Source organism: Cebus imitator, unplaced genomic scaffold (genome assembly GCF_001604975.1).
Source record: "Cebus imitator isolate Cc_AM_T3 unplaced genomic scaffold, Cebus_imitator-1.0 Scaffold70, whole genome shotgun sequence".
In the NCBI taxonomy this organism is placed as follows: Eukaryota; Metazoa; Chordata; class Mammalia; order Primates; family Cebidae; genus Cebus; species Cebus imitator.
The window spans coordinates 5444719-5461741 of NW_016107385.1; the positions used below are offsets into that span (position 1 = coordinate 5444719).

The 17023-nt window shown below is 37.0% G+C and overlaps 1 protein-coding gene across 4 annotated transcripts in view; it reads right to left on the bottom strand.

Moving 5' to 3' along the window:
• Window positions 1-17023, bottom strand: part of KIAA0586 (KIAA0586 ortholog) — a 122112-nt gene that overhangs the window by 67700 nt on the left and 37389 nt on the right. For all 4 annotated transcript variants that reach the window (XM_017531046.2, XM_017531045.2, XM_017531047.2 and 1 more), the window contains exons 15-20: window positions 12405-12599; window positions 10516-10703; window positions 7252-7362; window positions 5344-5424; window positions 2860-3050; window positions 278-396 (exon numbers count right to left, since the gene is read on the bottom strand). In XM_017531046.2, coding sequence (XP_017386535.1) covers window positions 278-396; window positions 2860-3050; window positions 5344-5424; window positions 7252-7362; window positions 10516-10703; window positions 12405-12599 — 885 coding nt within the window. The remainder of the gene's footprint in view (window positions 1-277; window positions 397-2859; window positions 3051-5343; window positions 5425-7251; window positions 7363-10515; window positions 10704-12404; window positions 12600-17023) is intronic.

The window sequence follows — 17023 nt, forward strand, 5'->3', positions numbered from 1 at the left end:
AAAAAAAAAAAAAAAAAAAATACGTACAAAGTACAATGAGGATAACAGAGATTTGGAGTGGGAGGTATGAAGAGTGGCTTAATCATCTGAAAGCTGCAACATGAAATAAGAGGGTGAGAGATAACTAACCATCATCACAAAGAAGTACTAAGAAGTTAGGTTAGAAGAGCTTACCTTTTGTTGTTGGAAGATTTACTTGACCTTTGGAATGTATAAATCCACAGTGAACTAAGGCTTTTGTCTTTTAATAAAAACAAAAAAGATCCATTTCACTCACCAATGTCAGAAGTCAGTGGTTCACTTGTCTCACTGACTGACACACTGATACTAGGGGCAATCTGTTGCTGGATTGGAAAGAGCCCAGAGATAATTCTTGACATTATTTCTTGCTCTACCCTGAGCGGGGGAGGGGCAGATAAAAGTTAAGATTCCTCAATTTAATTGAAATGTTAAAAATGCTAGACATACCACCCTTAAAAATAACCTTTACCAATGCCACAAACACATGTGTGTGAAAGCAATCATTCTGAAAGTTAAATCTAGAAGAAAAAAAAATAATAAAATGGGCTGGGCATCATGGTGCACACCTGTAATCTCAGCACTTTGGGAGGCCACGTTGGGCACACTGCTTGTGCTCTGGAGTTCAAGATCATCCTGGGAAACAGGGCAAAACACCGTCGCTACAAAAAATACAAAAAATTAGCTGGGCATGGTGGTATGTGCCAGCTACACAGAAGGCTGAGGTGTGAGGATGGCCTGAGCACAGGAGGTCAAGGCTGCAGTGAGCCATGATCACCCCACTGCACTACAGCCTGGGCAACAGAGTGAGACTCTGTCTTGAAAAAAAAAAAAAGTACCTCTGAAGAAGATAAAACACACTAAACAGAATCTCCTTGTGGGAGATAGTTCATGAAATCAAATTAAAATCTTTCAGATATGTCTAATGAAAAGCTTAACAGAACTCCTAAATTCAAAATAAGACTTGGGTCAATGACATCATGTACCTAAACTGTTTGATTTCCACTGAGCGCACATATAAAAACCATATAAGATCAGAGCTAGAAAAGAAGTCCAGCTAACCTCTCTTCAAGGAAATAAACATATAGGCTGTAAGACAGACTGTACTATATTACAGCCTATATGTTTATTTTATATTACAGCCTATATGTTTATTTTAGTACTTATCAGAGCTAGAAAAGTCCAGCTGCCCTCTCTCCTCAAGGAAATAAACATATAGACTGTAATATAGCACAGCTTACATGTTTATTTTAGTTTTCCTCTTAAAATGTAAAGAAAACTATATCTCCAAGGTCATCTTCGGGAAGGGAAAAGGGAACAGGAGACTTCTAGAACATTTTTTTAGAGCAGCTAACAGACTTCTTAAACATTTTTATTATATAAATAATAGGTGTTCATTGTTAAAAATTTAGAAAATTTATGAGTTTAAAAAACTGATAAGGCTGACCTATAATTCTAGGTTCAAGGATAAACAGAGTTAATTTGGTATATATGTTTTTTCCAACTTCTGTTTTATGAAAACTTTTTTTTTGTGAGACACAGTCTCACTCTTTAGCCCAGGCTAGAGTGCAGTGGCCCAACCTTGGCTCATTGCAACCTCTACCTCCTGGGTTCAATCGATTCTCTTGACTCGGTCTCCTGTGTAGCTGGAACTACAGGTGCATGCCACCACACCTGGCTAATTTTTTTTTTAGTAGAGACGGGGTTTCACCGTGTTGGTCAGGCTGGTCTCGAACTCCTGACCTCAGGTGATCCATCCGCCTTGGTCTCCCAAAGTGGTGGATTACAGATGTGAGCCAATGTGCCAGACTGCACACTTATTTTTGAGTAAGATCTTGTAAACTAGGGTTACATTGTTAGTAACCTGCTTCATTTACATGCCAGTATATTATCAATATCTTTTAACATCACTAAATTTCTTCTAAACCTAGTTTTCATGACCATATTAATATTCAGTCATTTCACTTATTCCATAACTTCCTTAAGGTTTCTTACAAGTAAAAATACAAATAATAGAGTTCATTCCATATTCATGTGTAATAACAAGTTACAATTGTTATTGCAATATGTAACAATGATAACATATTACAACTTGTTGTTATAAGTGTGTAGCAAACCTAGGACAGTGCCTTCTTTGTAGTAGCAGGTATTAAATGGCCTAGTATAGCAGTCAACCTTTATCCCCAACCTTTTGGCACCAGGGATTGGTTTTGTTGAAAATAATTTTTCCATAGATGGGGAGGTAGGGGGGTTGGATTTGGGATGAAACTGTTTTACTTCAGATCATCAGGCATTAGATTCTCATAGGGAGCATGTTACCTAGATCCCTCGCATACACAGTTTACAATAGGGTTTGTGCTTCTGTGAAATCTAATGCCACCACTGATCTGACAGGAGGTGGAGCTCAGGCAGTAATGCTCACTTACCAGCTGCTCAGCTCCTGCTGTGCAGCCTAGTTCCCTGGTTCCTAATAGGCCACAGACCGGTACTGGTTGGTGGCCCTGGGGTTGGGGATCCCTGGCCTGGTAGCAAACCATAATTACTGCCTTAGGATAAGTTTCTGGAAATGAATCACTGGATTAAAGAACATGTACATTTTTAAGGCTTCCTAATAGTCTACTTTGCCAAAACAGACAGACTGAGTACAAATATTCAAGGACAAAAATAAGACCTCCAACAATAGTTAAGCCCTCGGCATTACATCAAACACTTTCCAGTGACTAAAGCAAAGAAGGTTTAATAAACAAAAGAAGACAAGAAATATTTTCAGCCACAATTTAATATTTCCCATTTATATTTGCTACTATAGTTCTATTCATACCAACACCATTGTAAACTTACCATTGAATTAAGTTATTTTCCAATGTCTCTTTTCTCTCAATTACTTTATCCAGAATGTCAGCCGTGGGCTGAAAAGTAGAAGCAACTGGCGGAAACGGAGGACCATTATATTTTGTAGAATCAGCTTTAATGCTTCTGTTAAACTCCAGAATTGGTTCAGAGTCTGGAATTTCATCACATTTTTCCTCTTCCTGGTAGTAATAAAAACAAAACTATTCTTGTATTTGTTCAAGATTTACTCAGTACCAATTATAGGCAAGGAACTAGGTGAAATAACCAACATTTCTAAATTAACCAACAGCATTTCTGATTAGGTGGTATCACATTAATTACAACATACACATTAGTCATACATATCATGTTGAAGAATCCTTAATTACATAATCAGTTTGTCTTTTTAGAAACCAATATTCATTGAATGCAACCATAAAATAAACTAGAAAACGTAATTATTCCTAGATAAAACACAATTAACATTTCCTCTGGAAGTGTATGAACTTAATAATTATCATTAAAAAATTGATGCATCCTGATATGGTTTGGATATTTGTCCCCTCCAAATCTCATGTTGAAATGTGATCCCCAGTGCCCAAGATGGGGCCTGGTAGATGGTGCTTGGGTCATAGGGGTGGATCCCTCATGAATGGCTTGGTGCCTTCCGCATAGTAATAAGTTAGTTCATGTGACAGCTGGTTGTTTAAAGGACACTGGCACATCCTCCTCTCTCTCTTACTCCCTCTTTTGCTTTGTGACACATCTGTTCCCTCACGGCCTTCTACCTAAGTAAAAGTTTCCATGAGCAAATTACATCTCTTTTCTTTTCTTTCTTTCTTTTTTTTTCAGACAGAGTTTCCGTCTTTTCACCCAGGCTGGAGTGCAATGGCATGATCTTGGCTCACTACAACCTCCATCTCCTGGGTTCAAGCAATTCTCCAGTCTCACTCTCCTGAGTAGCTGGGATTATAAGTACCCGCCACCACATCCAGCTAATCGTTGTATTTTTTAGTAGAGACAGGGTTTCACTATGTTGGCCAGGCTGGTCCTAAACTCCTGACCTCAGGTAATCCACCCCTCTTGGCCTCCCAAAGTCCTGGGATTACAGGCATGGACCACCTCACCTGGCCTTAAATCTCCTTTCTTTATAAATTACCCAGTAATTCCTTTATAATAATGCAAAATGGAATAATACACTTCCAAAATCACTTTTTGCTCTTATATAACTTATAATTTACATTTAAATATGCAATTAGGTCAGTCATCTGACAAATTATCTGCATTACCACATCATACTCAATAAAATTATTTCTGGAATTGTTAAATTTTTTATTACGAAAAATATCATATGTGTTTAAACAAATAGTGTCTATGTAATGTGTCTATTATATAAATAGCATGAATTGCATTTATCTGCTCCCCAACTTTAAAAATTATCAACTCATGGTCAGTCTTGTCTCATCTAGCCCCTCTCCCCTTCACATATCATTTTAAAGTAAAACACAGAAGTCATATCATTTTATCTATAAATAATGCAATCCAAAACACTTTGGTATCTCTAAATACTATAACTCAGTAATATTATCTCACTGAAAAATGAAGTCTACAGCTAATAAATGGCAAAGCTACTACAGGAACACTGTCTTTGAATGCTAAATCCTTTGCTACTGCTATAACTGTTTCCTTCACTTGTATATTAGATAAACAGTTACCAAGTACCTTTGCTAGGCATTAGGAATATATAACTAAGGTCCCTGCCTTCAAAATTCTCATGTGGCACTCAATATGAGAAAAGACATACCTGTGAGTAAATAACATGAATATACTGTACACCTCTCCATATTCTAAAACTGGAGATCATTTTATGATTAAGAAAACTGGTCTTAGCTCTAAAAGTCAAAGAAACATGAACAAATGTCTTCTTTAAAGTCTACTGACATAATATTCAAGTAGTTTCAATGTTCTATCATTTTGTCTCCCATTCTCTATAATTTAATTCTGCCTATTTTTTCCCTCTATTTCATTATTTCTATCATTTCTATAACTCTTTGTTCTATATGGGATCTTCTTCTGGATTATAGATTCCTCAAAACTTTTTTTCTCAATATAAATTAATTGGTCGCCTCATCATGAATGCAAAAATCACAATAGATAAATGCAATAGAATGAAGAAAAGACAAATTGAAAGAAAAGAAGCCAAAGGAAGCAGGAAGAAAGGAAGCAGGAAACAGCAGAGACAAAATCTAGGTAGGAAATGGCAGACAACCATGAAGTTTCATGAAGGAAGATAGGTGATATAGATGAAACACAATACTGCGTTCTAGAATAACAACTTTGTAATTTTTAAAATAAAAGTATATTTAATTTATATATTAAGTAAAAGGAGGTATCTAAAAGCATTGCAACAAAATATTAATAGTCAAAAGATAGTCAATAACCTGGAAAAATAACAGTAGAAAATAATTTCTCATGGTTTCTAAGCTTTGTTACCTGTATGACATCGATTATTTCATCAAAGTTAGTTCCTGGAAACTTCACCTCTTCTTCATCTATCTTCACAATTTCTGGAGTCTAAATAAAGCATTTTCAGAAAGTTTTTGATGTGCTTAATGCTTTTAAAATTTATAAGTAATTTATCATCTTTCCACCTATAAGCTTATAATTACCTGGTCCTTTTTTAAAATTTTATTACCCTATTCAGAATTGACTTAACTTGTAAATGAAATCCAAGCTAGTCCCCAAGCCATTAGGTCACCATTTCAATAGCTATAAAAAATTAATCAGCCATTTTTCTGTAAAAAACTCTACCAGCAATATAACTTAATTGATCAACAGGTTGATAGAATTGAGACTTCTCTTCTAGAATTAAGAGAAAGAAAAGTGTTTACATGTGTAGATATCTAAGTATACATATATACAAACTCACAGAAAGACAGATACAAAATCAAATAATTCAGGAAAATAAACGAAATAATCATTTAAAAAAATCTAACCTTTAGGCCTTACTATATAAAGTATAGTCACACAATAGCCACTTACTGACAGCAGAATGTCTTACTGAGAACAGAATGATAAACAGCCCAAAAATGTATTACTTGTTATCATAGAAGTTTCAATAAACTTCTGGTTTATTGAAAATTACTGATGAAAAATTCAATTAAGCACAAACGTCACTTAGGGTCAGTTCTATTTCTTTTCTGGCTTTTTTTTTTTTTTTTTTTTTTTGAGATGGAGTCTCGCTCTGTTGCCAGGCTGGAGTGCAGTGGCGCGATCTTTGATCATTGCAACCTCTACCTCCCGAGTTCAAGCGATTCTCCTGCCTCAGCCTCCTGAATAGCTGGGACTACAGGTGTACCCCACCATGCCCAGATAATTTTTGTATTTTTAGTAGAGATGGGGTCTCGCCATGTTGGCTAGGATGGTCTCAATTTCTTGACCTTGTGATCGGCTCTCCTCAGCCTTTCAAAGTGCTGGGATTACAGCCATGAGCCACTGCGACCAGCCCAGGGTCAGTTCTATTTCATTACTTGTGATCATGAGAGGCTGCTGGTGTTCTCTCTGCTTTTAAAACTGTATCCTCGATGACTAAATTTGCTCACAATAAACAAAACTTGAAGTAAGTTACATTGCTATTTTGCTGTGTAGTAAAGCCATAGCTTCATTATTCAAAAGCAAATAAATACCAGGAAGAAATGCATATTTTTGTATCATGTCTACAGTAGGATAACAAGGTAACATTCCAAAATATAAACTCCAATTGTCACTATAAAATTCACATTTAGGAAATCTATAATTCCCATGGAAATCAAAGATTCATCACCAAAGAGAAATTCTTTCTTCACATGAGAGTTTCACAACTTAAATTACCAAAATGTTACACTAAAGAGTATTACTTGCCAAACAGTTACAAATGTAAGAAGCTGAAACAAACTTTCAAGTTCATAAACAATTCAAAATTTGTTTTGGGCTGGGCGTGGTGGTTGATGCCTATAATCCCAAAACTTTGGGAGGCTAAGGCAGGGGGATCACTTGAGGTCAGGAGTTCAAGACCAGCCTGGCCAACAAGATGAAACACTGTCTCTACTAAAAATACAAAAATTAGCCAGGTGTGGTGGCAGGTGCCTGTAATCCCAGCTACTTGGGAGGCTGAGGCAGGAGAATTGCTTGAACCTACAGGCAGAGGTTATAGTGAGATAAGATCACGTCACTGTACTTAAGCCTGGGTGACAGAGCAAGACTCTGTCTAAAAAAAAAAAAAAAAATTTTTGTTGTGAATCTTTTCCTCAAAATCTAAATTTTTATAGTAAGTTATGATAAAATGCTTTAAATGGAGTTACATTAGTTAAAATCCACAATCAGACATTACTCAAAATAATATGATAAAATTCTGAAATATACCTTTATCCAAGTTTGCACAGGAGGAAGAGATGCTTCCTTGGGACTAGGCAGAGGTGAACTGACATCAGCACTACCATTTGAAATGCTGTCGATATCTACACTGGGCAATACCTAAAACAGAATACAACATTTAGTTTTCTGTTTATCATTTTTACTCAAACATTTTTATGTGGATGTTTATATATATGTATATGTATGTGTATATATATATACATGATGTAAATATATGTACGATGCTTTGTTTTTATGCATATATGTATACATACATATATATATGTATATAGACATGTATATATGTACGTATACATAAAAACAAAGCACGCCCTTTAAGTTTTTATTGTGAAGCCAATGGATAACAAAATTTTTAAATTATGAAAGCATATTTTACAAAATGTGAAAAATAAAGAGGGAAATACACAAAATTCTATCTTAAGATAACTTCATTTTCACTATTCCCTTTGTCTTTTACTACCTACTTATACATAACTCAAATTTAAAATAGTCTTCATTCGGCCGTGCCTGGTGGCTCATGCCTGTAACCCCAGCACTTTGGGAGGCCAAGGCAGGCGGATCACTAGGTCAGGAGATCAAGACCATCCTGGCTAACACAGTGAAATCCCATCTCTACTAAAAATACAAAAAATTAGCAAGGTGTGGTGGCACACACCTGTAGTCCCAGCTACTCAGGAGGCTGAGGCAGGAGAATCCCTTGAACCCGGGAGGTGGAGGTTGCAGTGACCCAAGATCATGCCACTGCACTCCAGTCTGGGTGACAGAGTGAGACTCCTTTCCAAACAAAAAAATAGTTTTCATTCTTGATTTTTCATTGTGATTACAATGAAGAACCATAAATACTTTATCATACTTTTGTACATATTTCATAATTACATTTTTAAATGCTATATAACATTTCTATAAATACATGTCTTCATTATTTAATTAAGTTCCATTTGGAAAATTTTCCAATTTTTCCACTATCATATATATATATATATATATACACATACACATATACATATACATATATATATATGAATGATAGTAGAAAAAAATATATATATCACTGCAAAATATATATATCACTACAAAAAAACTTCAAATACACACACACACACACACACACACACACACACACACACACACACACGGAGTTTTCTTCCTAAACTCTAAATTAATTCACTATGCTAGATAGCCAGATACTGGATCAACTTTCTGAGCTACAGGACATGAATACTTAAGATTCTTGGAATTACTGGTGAAATGTAATCCAAACAGCCTCTATTTACATCATCAAAAACATAATTAATTCTAAGTTTTATCCAACTCTCACCAAAATTAGATAATATGATTGTTTCAGCAATAATAGTTTTTAAATGGAAGCATATTATTATTTTAATTTGTATTATCTTGATTACTGGCAAAATTTATTCATTTTGCTTGCTGATAAACTGTACTTCCTCTTTTGTAGAGTCTTATTCATGTCCTTTGAATATTTCTAGATTGAATCTATGTGTTTTCTTATTAATTTATGGAGATCTTTATATTTAAAAACTAATGCTTTACTAGCATCTTCTTTTTATAAGTTCTTACTGTGTACTGCTTGCCTTTTAATTAAGGATTTTCCCCACCCAATCTGGATTCCTCTAATTTCCCCAAGAATTGACTGTGCTAGTGATGCTCATTCATTCAATACACATTGACTGAGTTTGTACTTGGCTCAGGAAGCTGTCCAGGCTCAAGTGTCCCAGGTCTCCCAAAGCCTCCACCGCTGCCGCCATGGCTAGGTTAGTGAACCTGCACTGTCAGAAGGATGCCCAGGCTGCTGAAGTGAGGAACAAATTTGGGTTCATGTTGAGAGTTCCCTGCCCTGCAAGAATGACTGGGAGTTCAAAGGTTCTACTCCAGGCCAGGGCTTTATTGTGCATTTGCTCCTATCAAGCACAGGGCAAGGAGTCTTCCTGAGACCCACTGACTGTCTCAGCCCTAACAACTTGGCTGTGAAAACATATTGTCAATTTTAGCTGTAGGGTAGAAGTTACTCTACAAGAATGATGAATTTGTGGAGCTACATGGGCGATTTCTAAGTCTCTGGGAACCTCTCAGGCTGATGGGTTGAGGCTGTTCTGTATAAATTTGTGCAGTAGAAATGGATGGTTCATTTGTTCAGGGAGCAGTATGCAGTCAAAAATCAGTACTAAGAGCCTGATGACTGTTCATGTGGTGGCATCTGATAGCTCTAGGATTATCTTCTCCTCAGTGGTCAGGATCCAAGAATGAGGCAAGTTGCCCATACTAAGTTGCCCAAGAAAACTCATTTGTCCTGGCTCAATCACGAGAAGAGAACCCTGGAGCAGTCTAAGGACTGGAGTGTTCTAATTACTTGTAAGTAAGCAAGGATGGTAAGATGAACACAGGGGTTGGAATAAATTAGCGAAAAAGTTTACCATGGTTCATGAACACTTTCCTACATATGCCTCCTGACTGGTCAACAGAAAATCACACGTAAACATTCATGTCCATTTTTGCCCAGACCTAGTGAAGACCTCAGCTTCTACAGCTGGATCCCAGGCCGATGGGTAGATGTTTGAATGTGGAAGTCAAAGGGTTTCTTCCCACATGAGAGTGTTTAAGTCTTGTATTCATTCAAGTCTTCTAACATATGTTAGTGTAAAGTTTCAAGTATTAATTATATAAGTCACAAACATTAACTTTTAAAAATTAATTATAATACACAGTTCAACTGTTCCCTTTGGAATATTATCAAGCCACTTGTAATAAGTCATTGGCCTAGAAGAATAGCTTAAATCATCCAAAACAGGATAGAGACATCACATTAATATCACAGTTTTAAAAATAAAGGAACCAGCCGGGCACAGTGGCTCACACCTGTAATCCCAGCACTTTGGGAGGCCAAGGTGGGTGGATCACCTGAGGTGATGAGCTCGAGACAAGCCTGGCCAACATGTGAAATCCCGTCTCTACTAAAGCAAATACAAAAAAAGCTGGGCATGGTGGCAAGCACCTGAGGCAGGAGAATTGCTTGAACCCAGGAGGTGGAGGTTGCAGTGAGCCAAGATCACACCATTGCACTCCAGCCTGGGTGACAAGAGCGAAACTCCATTTAAAAAATAAAAATAAATAAAAAGTAAAGGAGCCATGATGAAAGCAGTATTTTCATGAAGCATTAAAATGAATTTCACTACCAATGTTAAGCAAAAAATTTTTTTCTTCCTTAAAATTTTCTACTCACACACCCTGACATACCTGTACAGTAAGCCGAGGAGGGTCCTTTTTTTCTGACTTCATTTCTACAACAGCTATGTTAGCTTTCTTTACTCCAGTTTCTACTTTTCGAGATGATGGAGGAATAGAAGTAGTCACAGTTATAGGGTGTGGCTTGCTGACAATCACTCCAGCAGGTGGCATAGAATCACTATTACTTTGGGTTTGTCCTAAGAAGTTTAGGGGAAAAAATAAGTCAACTAGTTCAGAAAAAAAAGAGAAATGTCGAATACACCACCTGGATCTTAATGGCTATCTTCTCATACGAAAAAAAAGTCCTATCTGACAATCACCTCTCTCTCCATCATCAGCATTATCAACATGGTCACCATACGCAGCGACTTTTACTAGGGAGTTATATGTACTAACACTTTACATCACTATCTAATTTAATCCTCAAAATAAAGGCGAATATAAAGCTATTAATATTATCCACATTTTAAAATGTCAAAAACTTTCACTTCCAAAGTCCTACTTGTTTTCTACATATCAAAGTAAAAAGGGTTAGTACAGTGTACTTATTGAAAACACAGACTGTAAAGCCAGACTGCCTCTGCCTGGGTTTGAATCCTGACGCCATTCCCGTTGTGCGGCCTTTGACAAATTATGTAACCCCTTTGTGCTTCAGTTTCTTTAGCTGTATAATTTGTATATTACCATGTGCTTTATAGGGTGGATTAAATGAGAGAATATATGTAAAGTGCTCAAAACTGTACCTGGCACATAGTAAGGACTTTAACAGTGTTAGCTATTTTATTACTAGAAGATATGTTTAAACAGAGAGCTTTTATGTTGACACGCCATTAACCCATGATTTCAAAAATAAAAAATTATCTTATGTTAAAAAATATTCATACTTAAATCATTAATCAAAACAAAAGAATAGCAATGACACTAACGGGAAAAAAGAGCCAATTAGACTTGAAGAGCTGGTGTGAGGACAAAAATGATCTGTTTAATTTTTAACAAGACAACTCAGAGAATACAAATAAGTAAATAAACAACTATTGGCTTAGATTACACACCTACACAGCTTTCACTATGATAGCCTAGTTCAAAAGTACAAAAAAGTACATGAATACTTCCCCAAAGACATAATGGTATTAACAAGCCAATCAGACTTCTTGAATTATTATCAATGTCTATGATATATTTAAACTTTTCTTTTAAGAAACAGGGTCTTGCTCTGTTGTCTAGGCTGGAGTACAGTGGCATAGTTATCATTTACTGCAGCCTCAAACTCCTGGCCTAGGCTGAAGGGATTCTCCTGCTTCGGCCTCCAGAATAGCTAGGACTACAGGTTATTCCACCAAGCCCAGATAATTTTTTCTTTAAGAGACAAAGTCTTGCTATGTTGCTTGGGCTGGTTTCAAACTCCTGGTCTCAAGCAATCCACCCATCTCAGCTTCCCAAAGTGCTGTGATTAAAGGCATGAGCCACTGTGCCCAGCCAAAACATTTTTTAAAACTTCATTCCATCTACAATAATATACTATAACCTATCGAAAGAATTCTTCCTGCTGGTGAAACTAAAGCAGGTACCCACCAGTTCAGGGACTGCTATTAAACAGCATAAAATACACTCTGAGCCCCTCCCCACAAAAACAAACAACATTTACAGGAAAAGGCAGGTGACTATCATATTTGTACCATGTTGTAAGCTCTGCTACGGCTGATAAGAATTTAAAATTCACAGGCTGGGCACGGTGGCTCAAGCCTGTAATCTCAGCACTTTGAGAGGTTGAGGTAGGCAAATTGCTTGAGTCCAGGAGTTCCAGACCAGCCTGAGCCACGTAGCAAAATCCTATCTCTAATAAATAAACAAACAAATAAATAAACAAAATTCATCCCCCATATTTTGTTGGGTCTTACCTAAAAGAATTGCCATAGGAATCAGATGACCTTCCAGTGTACCTGAAAAAGTAGGCATTTCTCTACTTGGGCTGAACAAATACTGCTGATCGCCATGAGGTAACATAGGAATGGAGTGTTTCGTTTTAGAATCCATCTTTATCGGTTTTGTTGCATAGAAGTCAGTCTGTGTTCTTATTGACTTTACTTTAGTGCCTATAATAATTACGAATGGCAGACATTTTTAAATATTGTTAAAATATCTACTATCCAGCCATCTAGAAATACAATAGCTCTTCACAGAAAAATCTCAATTCTATATATAAAGTTACAGGGCCCCAAAACAGAAGTAATATATAGATCAGAGGTGCCAAACTGCTTAAATGGCCAGATAGTAAATATTTCAGTCTGGTAGGCCACGTGATCTCAGCTGTAATGACTCAGTTCTGCTGTTGCATCATGAAAGAAGCCATGGACAATATTTAAATGAAGGAACACGGTTAGATGCAAATAAAACTTTATAAAAATAGTCAGCTCACCTGTAGGCCATAGTTGCCGGCCCCTGAATAGATAAACAACTTGTACAGCTACTATGACAAAATAGATACAACTAGAAAAAAATGTTAAATAAAGATTCTAAAGAATATTCAGACAACGTTTGAATTCATTAAATGTTTTTCCATAGGTACAAAAAAGTTAATGATCATTTTTGGAACTGGATGATTTTCATTTTTTCCTTACACCTTTATACATAACATAATTCTGAATAACCAGCCTTTATATTTAAAAATTATGTACAGATAATCTAATTCTATACTTACCTAAACCTTATGAATTAATATTGTTATATAGTAGGCCCTCCTTATCTGTAGTTTCTCTTTCCCTGTCTCAGTTACCTGGGGTCAACCTTGGTTGGAAAATATCAAATGGAAAATTCAAGAAATAAATAATTCATAAGTTTTTAAAAATTATTAATTATTATTATTTTTTAGATGGAATCTTACTCCACCCAGGCTGGAGTGCAGTAGTGCGATCTCAGCTCACTGTAACCTCTGCCTGCCAGGCTCAAGTGATCCTCCCACTTCAGCCTCCAGAGTAGATAAGACCACATATGCACACCATGCCCAGCTAAGTCATAAGTTTTACACTGTATGCTGTTCTGAGTAGCACAATAAATAAAGTCTCATGCCATCCTGCTCCAACCTGCCCAGGACATGAATCTTCCCTTTGTCCAGGGTATCTACACTGTAGACACCACATGTCCATTAAAAACTTAGTTGCCATCTCAATTATCAGATTAAAAAAACACAGTAGATGTTATAGCTTGGTACTACCCATTGTTTTAGGCATCCATTGAGGGTACTGGAACATATCCCCCATGAATAAGGGAAGACTACTGTACATTTTTTTCTGTTCCTATGATGTATACATTTGTATGTTGCCATTATAACCTAAATCTTAAAAAATAAAAAATATGACTTTATGTCTTTGAAGAAGTGGATAAATATCTATGGAACACACAAAAAAAGTGAATAAAAGAATAAAGTAAAAGGGCAAAGGAGAAGAGGCCAAAACATTTTCTAAATAATTTCCTGACATTATATTTTCACTTTTAACATGTAGGTGCTTTTTTTTTTAATGCAGAAACCCCCAAAGTTTTAGTGTTTAATAATTAATAGCACAACTGACCAAGGTCCAAGATGTGAAGATACCATGTTCAAGAAACTGGGGGGTAAAGTGCTCTATAAACTGACTATATAGTATATGATAAGAAAGCACATTTTATAATATAAAACCTGTCTACACATAGTATTTAGCTGCAAAAAGCCATTCAATCTTCTCTTGGCTCGGAAAAATGGTGTTCCAGATTCCAGTATAAATTATAAGCAACGCTTAACTCTCTTTTTGTGGCAGATATCTTGTTTTCACCCTCCAGTTCTTCCATTCCAGCCCGTGTCATGAGGTCTGTGATGTTCTTCTCCAGATTATCAATGTGACTACTTAAATCATCAATTCTCCCAATGATCTGGTCAGACATGGTCTGAAATTTATCTTGCATCTGCTGCAAGAGTGTCTGCACCACTGAGGTGAGGTCCTGTGCAGTCTTGGGGTCAGGTCTCAACCACCTCTCCAGTACCCAGCTTGGTGGTGATGTCTCAGACCATCACCTACACTTCCATTTCACATGTGGGTGTTTTTATGTATTTAATTTTTGTTTTACAGAGACAGGGTCTTGCTCAGTTGCTCAGGCTGGAGTGCAGTGGCCCTATCATAGCTCACTACAACCTTGAACTCCGAGGCTCAAGTGCTAAAGCGATCCTCCCATCTCAGCCTCCCAAGTAGCTGGGACTACAGGCACACCCTGCTAATATTTTAAATTTATTGTAGAGATGGGATCTAGCTAGGTTGCCAAGGCTGGTCTTGAATCCTAGGTCTCAAGCAATCCTCCTGCCTCAGCCTCCCAAAGTGGTAGGATTACAGGCATGAGACACTGTGCCCAACCTATAAATCTAGACTTTTAAATATAGGTTCCTTTTGTTTATGATCCCAGGAAGAAAAATTTTAGTACCATGTCTATATTCTTTCATCTTGTTTTCTGATACTCATTCATTCTATTAAATGAATAGTTTTCTTGAGTGTTTATATAAAATGTTTTTTCAGAATTCAATATGTGTTAAACATTGTTTAAGGCACAAGGAATACAGAGGTGACTAAACCAACTGTACTCATGGAGTCTACAGTCTAGTAGTGACAATAAATAAATAATAAAACAAAGAAACAAAAATATAACAACAAGAAGTGTGAAGTGCTATGAAGAACAATATGGCAGGGTGAGGAGATAAAGAGGAACAGGAGATAAGTCTTTGAATAGAATGGTCAGGCTAGATCTCTCTAAGGAGCTAAAATCTAAGAGCAGAGATGGAAGAAATGAGAGAGAGAACCATGCAACTGTTTGAATGAAGAGCTCTCCAGACAGGGGAAATGGCAGGTATTGAGGCCCTAGGATAAGCATAAGTCCTTAGGTTCTGATATGGCTTGGCTCTGTGTTCCTACCCAAATCTCATCTCAAACTGATCCCCATGTGTCACAGGAGAGACCTGGTGGTAGATAACTGCATCATGGGGACAGTTTCCCCTACTTTGTTCTTGTGATAGTGAATTCTCATGAGATCTGATTAAAAGGACATGGCTTTCTATGCTCCCTCTCTCCTGATGCCATGTAAAACATGCCTTGCTTCCCTTCTGCCGTGACTGTAAGTTTCCTGAGGCCTCCCCAGTGCAGTGGAACTGTGAGTCAATTCCACTTTTTTTTCTTTATAAATTACCCAGTCTCAGGAAGTTCTTTATAGCAGTATGAAAATGGACTAATACAGGCTCTCAATCACTTCTGACCATTAAAAGGGTGACTGAATGAAGTTATTTTCAGATCTGAAAGCATTTTAAAATCTCAAATTATTTTTTGCAGACTTTCAAAATCCCACACGTCAATTACTAGCAAAGCTACACTAGGCCAGGCACGGTGGCTCACGCCTATAATCCCAGCACTTTGGGAGGCCAACGTGGGTGGGCCACCTGAGGGCAGGAGTTCAAGCAGCCTGGCCAATATGGCAAAAGCCCGTCTCTAATAAAAATACAAAAAAAATTAGCCAGGCGTCATGGCACATTCCTGTAATCCCAGCTACTTGGGAAGCTGAGGCAGGAGAATCGCTTGAACCCTGGAGGCGGAGGTTGCAGTGAGGCTGCAGTGAGCTGAGACCATGCCACTGCACTCCAGCCCAGGCGACAGAGCAAGACTCCATCTAAAAAAAAAATATCAAAGCTACACTAAATAAGAGAAAACTTTAGGGTAAATATCATCCATTGGGATAAATATCACCCATAAGCTACATGCTTTCCGTTTTAAAATAATGTAAGTAAAATTTCTATATAACCTGACATCTGTATGATTACATAACCTTTAGAAAGGAAAGGGAACCAAAGTAACCACCACAGCGCCAACTTCTACTAAGGATAAGAGAGGAAAACGGGTGTGTGTCTATTAGATATCACATATTGTCAACTGTAGCTTACTGATCGCTAAGTAGAAGCTGATAAACTATAGTACATAACCAAAGTTAACAGACTCAGTATATAACCAAGAGTTATACTTAAATATACAGTACCAGTGAAACAGTAGATGTGACTCAAAACACACAGTGATAAATGAAGATGTTTTCAGTTGTGCACAAAGGCAACAATAAAAGTTTTCACTTTTCTACCTAAGTCTCTTTTAAAACAAAACTGCAAAAGTACCCATTAACACTTTTATGATAATGAACAGCATATGGCTGATCTTTCTGTTCATAAGAACATAACGGACCAAGGTCTTTAGGGAAATGTCTAGATTATAATTTAGATGCTCAAGATTCATCATCACCAGCCTAGGCAATGTGGTGAAACCCTGTCTCTACAAAAAATACAAAAAAAAATAGCCATGTGTGGTGGTGTTTGCCTGTCGCGCCACCTACTTGGGAGGCTGAGGAGGGGGGATCACTTGAGCCCAGTATGTCAAGGCTGCAGTGAACTGTGATTGCACCATTGCAATCCAGCCTGGGGAACAGAATGAGACACTGTCTCAAAAAAAAAAAAAAATCATTTTCT